At 42.4% G+C, this 18,193-nt stretch overlaps 1 protein-coding gene across 2 annotated transcripts in view; it reads left to right on the top strand.

Annotated features, from left to right (window-relative positions):
* The window catches only part of DDX11 (DEAD/H-box helicase 11), a 593,235-nt gene that overhangs the window by 170,993 nt on the left and 404,049 nt on the right, over positions 1-18,193 (top strand). For both annotated transcript variants that reach the window (XM_069228147.1, XM_069228146.1), the window contains 3 exons: positions 2,537-2,758; positions 11,953-12,039; positions 14,586-14,740. In XM_069228147.1, coding sequence (XP_069084248.1) covers positions 2,537-2,758; positions 11,953-12,039; positions 14,586-14,740 — 464 coding nt within the window. The remainder of the gene's footprint in view (positions 1-2,536; positions 2,759-11,952; positions 12,040-14,585; positions 14,741-18,193) is intronic.

Below are 18,193 nucleotides of genomic sequence, written 5' to 3'. Positions count from 1 at the left end.
TAATGAATGGTATTATGTCTCAGTTGATACCAATTGCGGATGGGACTTGACAAGGCAGTCTCTTGTCACCTTGTTATTTGCTGTCTCTATTATGTCACTGGTGACCCGGATTAGAGCATACCAAGAAATAATGGGGTTTCACTGGAACACAGGTGTCTAAAATGAAGTCTCGCTTGATGCCAGTGATCTGCTCATATATCAAAAACATTCAGAAATCAAATCTGTGTCCATTTGGGGATCAACAGGGAGGGACTTCCACTCCTCGCTAACAATAGACATCGAAGGGATTATACACCTGGAAATATGTCTTGGAAGATCCTACTCCATTTTGGGAAGAGAGCATAAAATATTGGATGGGTAAACTGAAAAAAGATAGACCACCTTGGATGCTGGTGCCTATACCCATAATGAAGTCACATTAATCAAAATAGACCCCCTCCACGGGATATATTATTGATCACATAGTATTCCACTCAAAACACCCAAGTAGATCTTCATGAAGCCAGTCTCCATGGCTGGGTCATTTGTTTGTGCAGCAATAAGACTGTGTGCTCCAGAATAGTGAAGTGTTGTATATCACATTTTGATGGTGGCTTGAGCATGGCAGACTTAGTGGCCCGCTACCGTGCATCTCATCTAGCAGTAGTAAATGATTAGTTGTTTGACAGTAGGTCTGACCCAGTGTGCAGTAGTAAAAAAATTGTCTGTGAAGGCTAAGGAGCCACTACACTTCCTATATGGGTGATGCTTGCCACCTGCTATTTTCCCAGGCCAGTAAAACAGTATTTGTAATCTGGAGGGATATTCTTCGAGAAAGGAATTGGCAGAAGAAACAAATGCAACAAACCCAACTATGGGCTGGCATACTTTTCCTTGAGGGCTCCGGGCAGAGGAAAGCTTTTGGGTTGGGATGCACTTGGAATCTCAATACTGGTGAATATATCCCCTAACACAGACATCACAGCGTTTGCTTCGCTTTAGGAGGAATTCTGACTACTTAAATCCCAGTTTGTCTCCTACTTCAAACTAAGACCTACACTGATAACATATGTAATCTCTCTCTAAGAGCTTCCTAAATCTAACTGACTCAAGGTGAAAATTACTATACCCTCCATAACAAAATATCATGAATATATAGAATGATATCCATATGCTGGGCATGTTTCCACAATTTATAAAGGCTTGGGAATCAAACATTGGCACAATTGACGATGAATGGCAGATTAGCTCTGGTGGCTCCCTAGGGAAATTGCAATATTATCACAATGTGAACTAATCCACTGTGAATACCCCTACTCAGAGTATGCTACAGTACAGACAAGTTCTGTTGTACGGGGAGAAAACAATCACCCATGTGTCTAAGATTTAACGATGAGAAGGGGGATCATCTACCCTCTGTCTGGGGATGCCATGCAATGCAGAGATACAGTGGTAGGGTAGCGGTCTTCCTGTCCATAGTTACAGTTGGTTCTTTAGTTCTCTCGCTACGAACAATGTTAATATAACTAGTTACTCAAAGACCCTGATCACCCTTGGATTAATAATTAATGAAAGAGACAGAGCGTCATCCAGGAGTGCGACAAAAGCACCAAACATTGCAAAATGGAGACCAAGATTCGATCAATACATAATCCTAATGGAACAAGTATACGATGACCCAGGGTTGCCACATAAAGACGATCGTTTTTGGGTAAAAATTGAGTATTATGATGATGAGAATAATACCTCAGCCCCTTGAGACACGGAATCGAATCAGTATACACAACTGATACCAGGACATTTCAGTACAGTAATGTCTATTATGAGGCTTATGGGTATGTGAACCCCACTGTACTATTTTCCTTTCCTTTCTTCTTGTTACTTTTCTTTAATCATTATACAATCAAAATGCTACTAAATACATTTGATTTGAAAAGAGGAAGGGTGTGAGGTCGGTCTAGCATCTCCTGAAGTTAGTTCAGAAACGGAATTCTTATGTGTTACTTTGGGCCTTGCCCCTACCACAGTGGGGTGAATGTTTAACTAGATAACAGGAAAGCCTATTGAAACAGGTGGTTACTTTTTCAAAGATGCCAAATTTGGGAGGTTCTTCTGGTCAGCTTGTAGTAGGTTCAGTAGTTGACCCCGTAAAGGCCATATAGATCGCCCTCTGTGCTTTTCAAAATTGAATTTAGTTTACATGATCTGATGTGCCTTCATGCATCTCAGGTTGCATGCTGGCCTCTGGGAAGGTGATAGTGCATATTTATATGTGCTGGATGAAGTGTGCATCATGGAGGCATTAGAGGCTGGCTGGGTTCTGTTAATCCTTTGAGCTCAGTATGTCTCACCTGAAGTTGGAGTCTGCCAGTAATAATAAATTGTTGATCTATGCTTGGTTGGTTTGTGAACAGATCAGAGGCTTGTTCCATGTGAGATGAATTGTGGCCACTTGAATGGTTGATGAGAGCGCAGCACAGATTTCATTCTATAGCTGAAACATTACACCTCTTTGCTAAGGAAAATAATGAATGTGACTTTTCTCCTCTTCATCCAGGGGAAGTCCTTAAGTCTGATCTGCGGTGCCTTGACGTGGCTCAAGAATTTTGAAGAGCGGAAGAAGCAAGAAGAATCTAAAGCCCTAGCAGGAGGTCACACAGAGCAGAATGGAAATGCCACAACACATGGCACTGAGCCTTCAAATTCTCTAGGGGAACCTGACTGGATCACACAGTTTGTGCAGAACAAGGAGGAGCGGGATCTAGTGGATAGACTAAAGGTTGGCTACAATTTTAACTTTGTATTATGTTTTTTCTAGTTTGCTCACAGCAACCTTGCTGTGTGTGATCACTTATTTGTTGACAATGAGGACTTTTCAGAGGGCACAATTGGTAACTCTTGAATTCTATCAATCCAGGAAGGATATTCTCTCAGATGGCATTTTTTGAGTGGCCATCCACCGGGATCGTCTATGGGGGTGGCTGCAGTGGGGACTGTGGGAGTGAGATCCTCAAGTCGTGTTTCAGGTGGAAAATACGCGTTCACTATGATGCTGCACAAGGCATGGTGCTCACACCTCCTTCCAGGTCCTCCGAGGTCCTTAGAGAATACATTTTTACAGATTCACAATAGAACTGCCATCTAGTGAAATGCAGGCTGGCAGCGTAAGTCTTATTTGCTGCACATCCCATAAAAACTGTGGCATATCGGGATAGGATGCCGTAGGAGGTGTAAACACTGGGGATTAGAATGGTCTTCAGAGGCCAAAAAGAGTCGGAATGTAATGGAAGTCTTACTTATTTGCATGTAAATAAATGGTAGATGTGTGTTTAACTTCACTAAAATACTGGGAAGCATTACAGGCCTGACACATACGGAGCAAATAAACATGTAATTATCTTAAAGTGAACACTACTGAAACAATTTTTTAGGATTCAGTCTTCTTTATGGGACGTAATTCTATTATCATAAGGCAGCATAAACAAAACTATCTCCAAAAGAATATTCGTTCATTATTCTTTTCTTACTACACTCTGAGAAATAAGTATCACACACTTGCTCATTTTCAACTGCGAAAAGTGCAACTCTGTAAGACTTGGGGATGGGGAGAGGGAAAGGGCAGATACTAATTTCAGCCTTTATGATTTCAAGGAGTTAGGTTTTTCGGTGTTCCCTTGGCTAAAAGGATAACTGCTCGGTTCATCAGGCAGCCACATACTAACCCAACAGAAGAGGAACGCTCATCATTCCTAATTTGGTTCTGCCTAAACCTGACTCATCTTGGTGCGGAAGTTCCTGCTTGCCCCAATTTTTGTTCTGCTTGTAGCTATGTGAAAGAAACATCCTTTTCATCATACCTAATGGGGAATTTAGCTGAGTACCAAATGGAGGACTTCTGCCTAGTTGCAGAAAGTTCCTTTTTTATAGACTGTAGCAGATGTTTCTTAATTTGAGTAGTCCTGCTGAGATCAGGGAACATCATAATCTTCTTGCCTCGAAATCTTAACTCTGTGATTTTAGATGCTGCGTGGGTGACAGCCTCCAGTCATACTGAGAATCCCATTTCAAGTACCATAGTAATATAGCCCCATGATAGATCTCCTCTTTCCTTCTTGTGCGGATCTCTAGATTTTATTTGGGCTCCCTGGCCCAGCACTTTTCGGGCCTGCAGGAACTGCTGAAGCAGATTTGAGATGTGAACTGATTCGGACAGTTGTGCCAGGCTTCATTGTCAAGCCTTTGCACAACCTTCTTTGAGTTCCTGATTCCTTACATGAAATATTTTTTAAATGCATCCTGCTGCTGTAGGGACCCATCCTATTCTTCCGTTTGGCCATCTAGCTCTGTGCCACTTTGTGTGCCACTTCTCCATCCCCCTTACTAGGGCCTCTGTAGCAATCTTTTTTTTTTTTTTTATTCCTTTAGATATCCCTTTCTGGAAGACACCTATTTCTCAACATTTTTAGTAGTGACTGCCATATATTGTGGCAGCAACATTTTTAGTGGTGGTGGCCAACTCTTGTAGTAGGTCCTTCAACAGAGATTAACCCTGGGTCAGGTAGGCACTATGCGATTCCTCCATATAATCTATTTAATCATTGCATTGCAAGAGGGGTCCTCTAACTTGAAAAGTTATTTTCTTTCTCTCTGGCTCCTGTCTCTTTAATCTCTTTGGGAGGCATGTTGTGTTATCTCCCAGGAAGGTAAATGCAGTACGTGCAGTCTCCAAGTCTGCAACTATACCTTTGACATGTGCATCAGGTTTCACCAGTCAGCCACTAACCTAATTGTTCACTTCAGGCTCATTATCCTTCCACAATTTGTCTCTGATACACCCTTCTATTCCCTTGTGTATATCATTGTCACACCGGACGGATGCTGGTGGTCATGGTTCCTTTAGGGCTTGCTTCCAGAGGAGCCTCCAAAATAATATCAGTGGTGCCTTCACACCTCACTGTGCCCACCCAACCTCCCGTAGACTAAGCTGTCTATGTGCACCACCCCGTGTGTATAGCAGCCCTTGTACTGAGACTCTGCACTCTGCTGAGGCACCATCTTTGATTTCAGCAGGCGTAGAGGATGGACCCACTTCTGCGCCACCTCCTGTAAGCCATCCAGGACGTGACTGAATGTTCTGCTTGGACGATTAAAAGCACCAAGTGTTCCTATGCATGGGTATCTTCCTGCCTCTCCCCTCACTAAACCCCATACTGCTTGGTGGTCTCAGAGTAGGTGCTGAGCTAGAGCCTTGTAGATTCACGTCTGTCCGGGAGCCCTGCGTGCTCCGCCCCACCATCCAAACTAATTTTGCCCTAGAGTCACCTCAGCTAAAATAGGTACTGGACCCTTGCAACAACCAAGGCTTGTTGAGGCCCAACCCACACTTCAACAGCATACCCGAAGACCCACCATCGCGGGACATCAGCACCACAGTGGGCATCTTCCAGAGCCATTCAGCTGTCCTGTTTGGTCCCTCTTCTTGCAGGTCTCCTGAAGCTCTGTGGGCGCCTTGATGCAGGAGCACCGACGACAAAAACCAGCTGCACCAGAGCTCACTGTCCTGGGTCCATAACATGCAATGATATTCTCTTGCTCCCAGGGCCCCCACTGACTAGTCAGCCCTGTTGGGAGCTCCCAGACTTGTCCTGCAGTCCCCCTTTGAACCCTCTTTCTAGGTGGACCCCTCGTCACCAAGTGTGTGGTGCACAGGAAACCTGACTTGACTAGCACCACTGCACCTGAATGCCCTAGTGCAGGTAAAACTAAACTGCTGGTCCTGATTGTGACTTTAAATTCCTAGCATCCACCTAACTGAAGGTGGCCCCTGTGGACTGATTGAAAGGCCCCCTATGCAGTTAAAATACTTGGGAAACTTAACCACGTAAAAGCACATTTGAGTAAAAGTGTTAGTTACTTGCTACATCATTCTAGAACTGCAACAGGACTTATCTTCTTGAAAGTATTCTGGTGTTGAAACATAATATAAACAAAGTAACGATTTTTGTAAACAATTGGTCTCAAGTTTCTTCTTCAGTGTGTGTCTCATTTTTGTGTGCTCAAGAAATGCTTAGCACTATCCTCTGATAAGTCTAACTGCTCGCCCATTCTACCACAAAAGAGATCTTTTGGGATTGTCACTTTTACCTCTCTAAACCAGTAAGGGTTGCCTGTACTATCTGCATGGTGTACCCTTTACATTTGGTACACTACATAGATAGCCAGCTTGCTACAATGCATCAATAGCACTTGTGCCATTTACCACTCTAGCTGGAAGATACTTTCTAATAGTTCCTCCATAGGGTTTGATGGTGGTTCAGAACTGTGTCCCCAAATTGTTGGAAATTTCTCCTGTTGGCTAGCCTTTCTTTAGTGCTGGACCAGATGTTATACTGCATGTTTCTGATTTACACAATAGCCAGGTAAATGACCTCTCCACTGTATTTGTCCTCCGGCAGATCCACATATAAATTTCTGTTAGTGACTTCAGCTATGGTAGTGAGGCTTTTCCAAATAATTTGTAATTTTTAGCACAGTACACTTATACCAGCATCTCCAGTTTTCAGCCAATGTATTTCCTTTTCCTTACTGCATCATCTTGTGGCTCTAGGTTTGTTATTGTGGTCAATGAACATTCTGAATGGTTTTTGTTAGGGCCAGTCTACCTTTCCTCTGCTCTCCTGGACTTCTCTTGGTTTACTTCCTTGTTCTCCAATGTTATCAGGAACTGCTGATACAACAGGTTCTGAACTATATTTCGGAATTCCATTTTTATAATTTCGAGGGCTACCTAATTGCTAATTCCATTGACGTTGTATCTATTCAAAGTCAGGTTTGCAGAATTCCAACTGCATAAATGTGCCTTTCATGCGCTAGGGCTCTGATCCAATTTCTTCTGATTGATGACCAAACCGTGTCTCTTGAGTAGATTAATGACCATTCTTGCATGTTCCCTCAGGGTGGTTGCTTCCTGTGACTTGATCAAAATGGATCATCCAGTTTAAAATTTTTGAAACATCTGTACATGAAGCATCCACCGACATTCCTGAGATTTCATGTGTGTAAGTCATTCGCACCACAACATTTTTGCTAATGAATGCCCTCTGGTGAACAATGGTCTTCTTGTAAAGCCTTGAAATAGTAGTTCGTACCAGACCATCTGCATTGTCTGAAGGACTCTTGAGCCTGATGTTAAGGTCTGTCACTCCTGGAGTAACAATGTTACTCTACTGTGCACCTCTCTGTTTTTTTTAATGGTAAGAACACAGTTGAACATCTGCAAGATATTCTCTAGTGAAACCCTTCTTGTCCAGTATAGAATTTCTAAGCACAAGAAAGGGAACTGATTCCAACCTTTTGTGGTCTTCCCTAAAGTGTGGAAGTAAGCATCTTGTTAACCCAGGCCAGGATCTGTTAGGCTCTTAAATGTATTTGTGTTTTTTCATCAACTTTAAAAAAGAGTATTCTAATAGTGATCACTGGTCCACTCATCCCTATCTAGGACTCACTTCTGTTAGTGCAGACTTCTCTGACACTAATGAAATTGTTTTTTTTGCTGTCCTAGTAAGTTTCCTACAAAACAGGATCCTGATAATTAGCTTGATTTTCAGAAAGACAACCCGCATACAGATAAATAAGAATGCTGAAATGTCTTGCAAAAACAGGTCATGTCTACCCTTCATTAAAGGATCCATCGCCAGTATGTTTCTTAAAGACACTTTGGCCATCTGTTAGGTTTTCTTGTTTGCCAAAAGAGTCATCTGTCTCATCTCTACAGTAAATCACCTATTTTGTTTTCTGTACAGCACTTTAGCAAGACTGGACTTTTAAAACTAAAGTCAACAACTCTTATTAGTTGTTATGTGCTGAGCTAGGCTGCCTTTTGTCCCTTTCTTTGCTTCCAGTTCTTATTTTAGGAGTAAATAACAATGCCTATTATTATTTACTGCTATTCTTCTATTCTGTGGCATCTAAACTGTTTTGACCGTTTATTAATGATATACTAAAATAGGTTGTTATGATCTGTAATTTTGCCCATGAGGGATACCTCCCAGACTTATAATGGCTTGCAGAAGTGCTTTAAGAATTTTCCATACTTTATTTGATCTTTATTTGTTTTGTGGTAATTTATCAGGTTGTAACTTGCGGAAGGGTTCAGTAAGAGTTTGCATATGAGCAAGCCTCCTGCTTGATAGTCTCTAAAACCAGAATTAACTTGCTGTTCTAGTCTATTGTTCATGAATATCAATGAAGGTGGTATGATGAAAAAGTTATTTTCCTGCAACACCAGTCCTCCATCATGGATATCTGTATTAAATTAATAAATGCTAGTCTTTCTCCTTAAGTAAACCACTGTAATGGAATCTGTGTTTTAGAGTCTCTCTGCTTTGGTCACTGGATCATCAAAACAAACAGAGCTATCACCTACCACTGTGATACATATTGGGATTGTGGTGGTTTGTGGTTGCCATAAACTGTTGGTGCCACGTTTCCTGTATGTCATGGCCTACCTATGGTTACAGTTTCCTTCCATTTCTTGCATAAAGTGAGAAAATAAGATGTTTGAGCAGCAGTACAGTTGCAGGTATTTTCAAATTTCCTTTTGATTATTTTTTTTTCTCTCTATTAAAATGTTCTGGGATAATGCATGCATTCAGAAGCAATCTCATTTATGAATTTATTCAACATACTTATGATGGAGAACTGGTTTTATGTGGTAACCGTTTTCTTTTAGTCATTTACATTTTGTAAAATATTACGGTGTCTGCCTTGTATGTGGCAAGTGTAGGAGGCTGGACTGGCTTGTAGTGAGTACCAAGGGGTACTTGCACCTTGCGCCAGGCCCAGTTATCCCTTATTAGTGTATAGGGTGTCTACCAGCTTAGGCTGATAGATAATGGTAGCTTAGCAGAGCAGCTTAGGCTGAACTAGGAGACGTGTGAAGCTACTACAGTACCACTTAGTGTCATATGCACAATATCATAAGAAAACACAATACACAGTTATACTAAAAATAAAGGTACTTTATTTTTATGACAATATGCCAAAGTATCTTAGAGTGTACCCTCAGTGAGAGGATAGGAAATATACACAAGATATATATACACAATAGCAAACATATGCAGTATAGTCTTAGAAAACAGTGCAAACAATGTATAGTTACAATAGGATGCAATGGGGAAACATAGGGGTAGGGGCAACACAAACCATATACTCCAAAAGTGGAATGCGAACCGCGAATGGACCCCAAACCTATGTGACCTTGTAGAGGGTCGCTGGGACTATTAGAAAATAGTGAGAGTTAGAAAAATAACCCTCCCCAAGACCCTGAAAAGTGAGTGCAAAGTGCACTAAAGTTCCCCTAAGGACAAAGAAGTCGTGTTAGAGGAATAATGCAGGAAAGACACAAACCAACAATGCAACAACACTGGATTTCCAATCTGGGGTACCTGTGGAACAAGGGGACCAAGTCCAAAAGTCACAAGCAAGTCGGAGATGGGCAGATGCCCAGGAAAGGCCAGCTGCGGGTGCAAAGAAGCTTCTGCTGGACAGAAGAAGCTGCGGTTTCTGCAGGAACGCAAAGGGCTAGAGACTTCCCCTTTGGAGGACGGATCCCTCTCGCCTTGTAGAGTCATGCAGAAGTGTTTTCCCGCCGAAAGAACGCCAACAAGCCTTGCTAGCCTCAAATCGTGCGGTTAGCGTTTTTGGATGCTGCTGTGGCCCAGGAGGGACCAGGAGGTCGCAAATTGGACCAGGGGGGATGTCGAGCAAGACAAGGAGCCCTCTTAGCAGCAGGTAGCACCCGGAGAAGTGCCTAGAAACAGGCACTACGAGGATGCGTGAAACGGTGCTCACCCGAAGTCGCACAAAGAAGTCCCACGTCGCCGGAGAACAACTTAGGAGGTCGTGCAATGCAGGTTAGAGTGCCGTGGACCCAGGCTGGACTGTGCACAAAGGATTTCCGCCGGAAGTGCACGGAGGCTGGAGTAGCTGCAAAAGTCGCGGTTCCCAGCAATGCAGTCTAGCGAGGTGAGGCAAGGACTTACCTCCACCAAACTTGGACTGAAGAGTCACTGGACTGTGGGGGTCACTTGGACAGAGTTTCTGGATTCGAGGGACCTCGCTCGTCGTGCTGAGAGGAGACCCAAGGGACCGGTAATGCAGCTTTTTGGTGCCTGCGGTTGCAGGGGGAAGATTCCGTCGACCCACGGGAGATTTCTTCGGAGCTTCTAGTGCAGAGAGGAGGCAGACTACCCCCACAGCATGCACCACCAGGAAAACAGTCGAGAAGGCGGCAGGATCAGCATTACAGAGTTGCAGTAGTCGTCTTTGCTACTATGTTGCAGGTTTGCAGGCTTCCAGCGCGGTCAGCAGTCGATTCCTTGGCAGAAGGTGAAGAGAGAGATGCAGAGGAACTTGGATGAGCTCTTGCATTCGTTATCTAAAGTTTCCCCAGAGACAGAGACCCTAAATAGCCAGAAAAGAGGGTTTGGCTACCTAGGAGAGAGGATAGGCTAGCAACACCTGAAGGAGCCTATCACAAGGAGTCTCTGACGTCACCTGGTGGCACTGGCCACTCAGAGCAGTCCAGTGTGCCAGCAGCACCTCTGTTTCCAAGATGGCAGAGGTCTGGAGCACACTGGAGGAGCTCTGGACACCTCCCAGGGGAGGTGCAGGTCAGGGGAGTGGTCACTCCCCTTTCCTTTGTCCAGTTTCGCGCCAGAGCAGGGCTAAGGGGTCCCCTGAACCGGTGTAGACTGGCTTATGCAGAATTGGGCACATCTGTGCCCAAGAAAGCATTTCCAGAGGCTGGGGGAGGCTAGTCCTCCCCTGCCTTCACACCATTTTCCAAAGGGAGAGGGTGTAACACCCTCTCTCAGAGGAAGTCCTTTGTTCTGCCATCCTGGGACAAGCCTGGCTTGACCCCAGGGGGGCAGAAACCTGTCTGAGTGGTTGGCAGCAGCAGCAGCTGCAGTGAAACCCCAGGAAAGGCAGTTTGGCAGTACCAGAGTCTGTGCTACAGACCACTGGGATCATGGGATTGTGCCAACAATGCCAGGATGGCATAGAGGGGGCAATTCCATGATCTTAGACATGTTACATGGCCATATTCGGAGTTACCATTGTGAAGCTACATATAGGTAGTGACCTATATGTAGTGCACGCGTGTAATGGTGTCCCCGCACTCACAAAGTTCAGGGAATTGGCCCTGAACAATGTGGGGGCACCTTGGCTAGTGCCAGGGTGCCCTCACACTAAGTAACTTTGCACCTAACCTTTACCAGGTAAAGGTTAGACATATAGGTGACTTATAAGTTACTTAAGTGCAGTGTAAAATGGCTGTGAAATAACGTGGACGTTATTTCACTCAGGCTGCAGTGGCAGGCCTGTGTAAGAATTGTCAGAGCTCCCTATGGGTGGCAAAAGAAATGCTGCAGCCCATAGGGATCTCCTGGACCCCCAATACCCTGGGTACCTCAGTACCATATACTAGGGAATTATAAGGGTGTTCCAGTAAGCCAATGTAAATTGGTAAAATTGGTCACTAGCCTGTTAGTGACAATTTGGAAAGAACTGAGAGAGCATAACCACTGAGGTTCTGGTTAGCAGAGCCTCAGTGAGACAGTTAGGCACCACACAGGGAACACATACATATAGGCCACAAACTTATGAGCACTGGGGTCCTGGCTCGCAGGGTCCCAGTGACACATAACAAACATACTGAAACCATAGGGTTTTCACTATGAGCACTGGGCCCTGGCTGGCAGGATCCCAGTGAGACAGTGAAAACACCCTGACATACACTCACAAACAGCCCAAAAGTGGGGGTAACAAGGCTAGAAAGAGGCTACTTTCTCACAGCAAGTACGTTTAAAAGTAGGTTTACCCTTGTTGGTGTGCTATAGAGGAATGGAGTTGCATTTGTGCAGAATGTAAGCTTTTTTGGTGAATCTTTTCTTTTCCTTTTCTCCATAGGAGGAGCAGATAAAACGAAAGAAGAGGGAAGCCCGTCTGGAAGAGATTCGCCACAATGTACAACTGAAATATGCCGCTAAAAGAAAGGTGAGTTTGAAGAGTGAATCTGGTCTGCATGATATGCCTCTGCTAAAATATCCAACATTGCTATTTATTCCAAAGTCCCCAAATCAGCTAATATTTTTAGTAGAATGACATAAGAAACCCATATATTTAGAAGGCACTCGAATACTAACAAAACGAACAATAAAACCTTTCACAATTTTTTGTTTTGTTTTTCATCTCAGTTGGTATGGCAGTTATGTACCCTTCAATTAAATTATTTCTTTCCTGTGAGGGACCCGCAGAAACATGTCCCTCTTTATCAAGATTTCAGCTGTTCATTGTTTCCAGTCTGAATCGTAACTATTGTATAATTGCGTCATTCAGCTATCCACAATTTCTATTCCCGATTTTTTTCATCTGAGTTCTTATGGGAAAAGTTTGAAGACAGGTCTAATCTATGTAGTTAAGAGAGTTCATCTTTCTGCTTTGAAGACCGCTGCTGAAAATGCCATGCGAGTCATATGTAAAATTGAAATGTTGCTTAAATCGTTAAAACCTTTGTGCTCTTAAAATACATTTCATGAGATTAGCAGTCATCAAAGCAAGATGAAGGAATCTCTCAAATACATAGTTCAAACTCATTGTTTCAAGTCACTCCAGTGATTGAAACTGATACTAAAAGTACTTGAAGGAAAACATTAGAAATAGGCAGTGTGGATACCCTAATGACTTATGCAATAGGCATGATTTAGATTGGGATCATTGAATAACTGAAGCATTGTTGAAGGGGAATGTCTTTCAATTGTGTGTCTTTTGGTCTGTCAATGAGAAAATATGATGGAAAAATCATTGAAATCAAAAGAGAGATCAATAATAAAATATGAGCATTCATACATGACCTATTGTCTGTTTTGATGTATTTGAGTGCCTCCCAAATGCATGTTTATTATTATGCCATGTTAAAATATCAGGGTAACTTGTGATGATCCATTTATTGCCCATAATTAACCCCAATAGGTTTTTCTTTAGAATGGTTAAACACTGTGTTAAGGATCTTAGTTTTTTTCTGTTTGTGCATGATGAACTTGGTATCTGAGTATGTGCATGGGTGCCTTCTGATACATTATACTCGACCATTGCGTGCCCTTTGGTACTGCTTTTCACTGCATTGTACAGGCTGCCGAATAGGAGCAAGTACTGTCAGCACAATGCGCAACTGTTAGCGGTCAAATTTTGTTTATGTCGAGGCTTTATGATATAAGCCAAATCTGAAGATAGGGTAGCTTTCCAACAGTGGTTACTCTTCTGGTGAGATGCTCTCTCCTGTACTGCTGTGCAGGCCATCTTGGTGTACTGACACTCTGGAACAAATACTAGCTTAACTGAACCAATTTGTACCTTCCTTTCATGGCCAAGGCAGGGTGTCAAAGTCAGCTAGAGGTCTTCTTAGTTTAATGGAGTCATTTAGACAAGGGGAAACCTACACTCTCCAGTACCCCACAGAGGGAAGAGTATTCTGAAAAAAGAAATAGGATGGTTACTCCCTCCCTCTCATCCCCTTTCCCCCCGCTAGGTACATCATGTTCTGGTAGGTTGTGCTAGAAGTGGGTATGTGCAAGCTGGCACGTCTCAAATGAGATCAACCACCTTCCGGAACACCCACAAGGAGTTCAAATGGACCTCAGTATTCACCATGCATCCGTAAACCAACCAGACAGACCAAGACAGGTGGGGACGTAGATACACAGTGAAAGATACACACAGACATGCACAGACTCAGTCTCACATTGAGATCAATTCACACTGAGAATCATGCGGACACAACCTTTATGCATGGCACACTCATGATGAAGGCAAGAGATAGTTATGTGAAAATGGGTGGATCTTAAACCATGATAAGGAGTAGGCATCATCAGTAGAAGGCAAAAGGGCTATGTCACTGTACTACAAATCTACTTTCAACTCCCCATTCATTCAGTAGCCTTAGGGAAGCAGAAGCGGGATAAACTGTGAATGTCTAACTTTCATCTGATGTCACTTCCATGGTGTATAGCATAGAAAAGATAGAGCACCTCCTGTCTGCTTCCATGATTGTGCAGTTTCCAAGGGAAAAAACAAAGCTAGGTAGAAATAAAATGAGCAGGTGGGACAGTGCAGCACTCCCAAGTATTAAGGAGGATTCTTTTTTTCACATTCACGGTTGTAAGTTTACTGTTGAAAGCATAGAAATGTCTTTTCTCTATCGTTATGTAAACACAGCAAAAATAGTGTGGAATCAATTTGTGCTAGGTTTGTCTTGGTGCGCATATAGCCTATTCCATTCCAGGCTTCACTAGCAACAAAATGTGTGACAGCACTTGAGCCTTGTTTTGCCATAGCAAGTTATTCACCATTGCTATGGTATAGTATTATGGCCCCTCATGCTTTCAGATGCATCTTCTGCTGCTTGTTTGTAGCCTTACATACCTCACATCTCCATACATGATCAGAGAACATGATTCCATAAAACAGCTGCACTTCGGGATATGAGGGCCAGTGCTCTTCCCCAGTGGGGCTATGTAGTAACTTTTCTGTACTCTACTTTCCAGAGGATTGAAGATGACGAGACAAACCGCCTACTGCAGCTCAGTAAGCAGATGTTGGCATCAGATCGCTCTGAAACTGCTCAGCCATTGGATCAGGTTGATGACGAGCTGATCTTGGCAGAGTATGAGAGTGATGATGAAAAGAAGAAAGTACCTGGGTAAGACTAGTGTTAAAGGCTGCTGAAATTACTTCTTGAGTAACATGAAACTAAGAACGTATATTACAGCTTCATTGCGCAAAGAGCTAATAAGCCAATTTTGTATAGATGCTCTGCTTGTTGTGGACCTGAGAATTGTATAGCAGGATGATTCTAATGTGTTTAATGTGGAAGCTTAACAGAATACATTATATCCAGATGCAAATTTGTTTAAAGACATTGATTCCAACTTCCCATAATAGGAAAAACCTGCAGTTTATATGTAATTGCCATCTTCTGTAGGACTGCATAGTATGCCATGATGTGATCAGGAAGCAAAAGTCTATTTGGTTACCTTACTAAGTGTTACTACATGGAGACAGTTCCTCAGTGAGACACTGGAGCCTTACAGGTCTACAAATTAACCATTGTGAATGGATGCATATCTTAGAAAAAGTTATTCAGCACCATATAATGTTTTTACACTAGTGATAGTCAAGCTGGCTGCATAAAGGCCAGGTAAAAACATATAAATTTGCACACAAAAATGTGTACTACATCCAACTGCAGAGTCCGTAAGTTTAGCAACTGCATGAAAATATCTCTAAATGCGGAGGGCGCAGAAAGGGCTTGTAGATGTTTGTGTATTTGAAAAACTGTACCTGCATCAGGTAAGGCTTATAATGCACTAGTGGACGGGGTGTTTGACAAAATTAAACCAGAGCCTGGCGATATCCATCCTTGGATTTTTGTGACCTTCAGAATTTTACTGAGGCTAAAACATCAATATGTGTGTCACACCGCTTTGTTACTGAGTCATTTTCCAAATGGTTGGCACATCTACAGCAGCTATAATCTCAGCATGGGGGCATCAGCAGAAAGGAGAAGGAAGAGTGGAGAGATTGTCACAATAAACTGACATTGTTTGGTACCTCGAGGTCCAGGGTAAATCACAACACCCCAGTGAGAAGAGATTGCAGTGCTTCCCACAACATTGGATATAAATGGGCACAGACAAATGGCCGCTGGACACCGGCCTGAGGAGTATTGTGCTTTATTTATTATGCTTCTATGTATATATTCTATTGAAAATGGAACAATCCAGGCCAGTATCAATTGGAATTAATGCAACCTAGAATACTAAACAAGGTGTTCTCAGAAGTTGCATTCTACCTCAATAGGCTAGAGGGGTATCTATAGTTCTATGAAATTATTTGGCTTCTAAGAGGATCAATAATGAAGAAGTGTTCCAAGTACACTTGGTACAGGTCCCAGCTATGTGACTGACTGGGATTAATGGAGAAAGGTTCAAAATCTCATTGCACCCTTGTGCAGAATATCTTAGTTCTTTGGACGGTAATGGATTCACAAAGAGCTATAAAATGTACAACTCCAGAAACAATACTTGTATTAAGCATTTTCATCTCACAGTTCAAGATATGCGTGCTCCAGACTGAGGGGTGACTCCTTCATGTATCTCTTATTAATATGAAAATAGAACCGGATAAGGTTATGTCTACTTCAAAAGTGCCTGTATTTGCTTGTGACCCAGTCAAAAGGGGCTGAGTGGAGATTGAGGTCAGGGGTGTATACTTGTTTGATTGTTTGTTTGTTTGTTTGAAGTCAAGGAGAATGGAAAACCAGCTCCACTGCGACAAATACAGCATGTTTTGGTAACATTGCAGTTATATTACAGGTCAAATGAGTGAACAGAACACCTATTTTTAAATGTCTATTTTTGTACTTTAGACAGGCTTGTTTTAGGGCGAAACCCAAATAAAATTGCCCTTTAGTACAGATGATAGCAAGCTTTTGTTGACATTTAGGACCGCAGCATGAGAAGTGAGACTTTCTTGAGCAGTGATACTTGAAGTACCTGACCTTTACATGTGGCCCCTGATGAAAAGCAGGACTGGGCTGCTGTTTACTTGAGAGATCAAACATTTATTTACATGCTAACTGAAGTAATAGAAGAAGGAAATAAGGTGTCCTGCACCACTTACATTTAGGAACAAATTCATTTTTAAAGACCTTTTTGAACAAACCTGTAAAAAATGTGCTACTCTCTAGAAAAAAAAAAAAAAAAATGCAGAAAGGTTTCAACTTAGTACATCAGATTATATCAGTGCTTTGAGAAATATGTTTTAAAAGAGAGAGTTTTAAAAAATGGAGATAGAAACATTCATGCCTCCTCTCACCCTGACAACAATGTCAGTAGTGAACTAAGAGGCAAGTCAGTTGTCATGTGAACCCCTCTGGGCCACCTGGGTTGTTGTTATACTTGTTCAACCTTATAATTATTAAATCAAACACAACATAATGTTTTGTACAGCGCACATCCTGAATTAATGCATTTCAAGGTGCCCTTATGTGCGATAATAAAGAATAGTTAATATTATGTGATACTGGAGATAAAGAAAGTGAAATGAAACCATCACCTAGGATCAAACAATTGGGAAGCTGGGATTGATCCACATTGTGTAATTCTATTATATTCCCATTCAGTATTCAAGTTACTTCCTTTTTATCCTAATGTCGCTATGGCAAGCAGAGAAGACTTACTGCAAGGTGCGCTTGCGGGGTGGCCATTCAGATGCAGCACAACAGTATTGTCAAATCTATGACTTTTCGAGAGACTAGGGGTGTGATTTAGAGGGCGGTATGGAACGAAACCCTAAAACTAGCGTGTGGACTCACTGTCCACATCTTGTTCATGCGTAGCCTAGCCTGTGCCTATCTTAAACTTCATCCCCTCACTTCTCCCCAAGTCCTACTCCCACTTTGCTGGCATCTGTGCAGGCCTTGGGCACACAATAGATCATAACATTTGGCCCCTGGGAACATGTTTGCGAGTACCCATGTTATAGAGCTTTATAGCAACAACGATATGACTGTAGATGTCCTACAAAAACCATGATGCTTTGTATGTACGTTCTTTCCACAGCTGTTAAAGTGAGGCACAAGTGCTGTGGGGAAATTCAAACAAAAATATTGCTCCTACCACAGTATTGATTAGAATAAGATAAGTTGCTATTTCAAAGATTGTTGTAGATGGCAACTAGACCAGTAGCTTTTAGACAAAATACCTGAAGAATGAGAAAGGCCAAAAGTGTACCTGTCAGTGGCAAAAGAAAACTTTGAATGTAAAGCTTTGTACCCACAGAGAATATTGTTGAATGCATTCTTTTGAATGTCTGACTGACAAGCACATTTCCATATGCTTTTGCCCTCTTTGTTGTTGATTTCATCACATCATCTTCCAGATAAGAGAATCCAATAAGACAATGATCCCCATTCCTGTTATGTGGGTATGTCAACCATGTCTGTCAGATGTGATCATTTGTATTGTCATTACCTAATGTCCATTTTAAAACACCTCTGGAGGGTAAGCAGCAAGATCCTGTGCACAAATCCAGAAACTCTAAAGTTTGACAATACTAATAAAATGTGAATAGTTGAATATGCTTGAAAAAT

The sequence above is a fragment of the Pleurodeles waltl genome, chromosome 4_1 (assembly GCF_031143425.1).
Source record: "Pleurodeles waltl isolate 20211129_DDA chromosome 4_1, aPleWal1.hap1.20221129, whole genome shotgun sequence".
NCBI classification, from domain to species: domain Eukaryota; kingdom Metazoa; phylum Chordata; class Amphibia; order Caudata; family Salamandridae; genus Pleurodeles; species Pleurodeles waltl.
The sequence above is the reverse complement of the archived record's forward strand: the minus strand, read 5'-3'. Positions and strand labels throughout refer to the sequence as shown.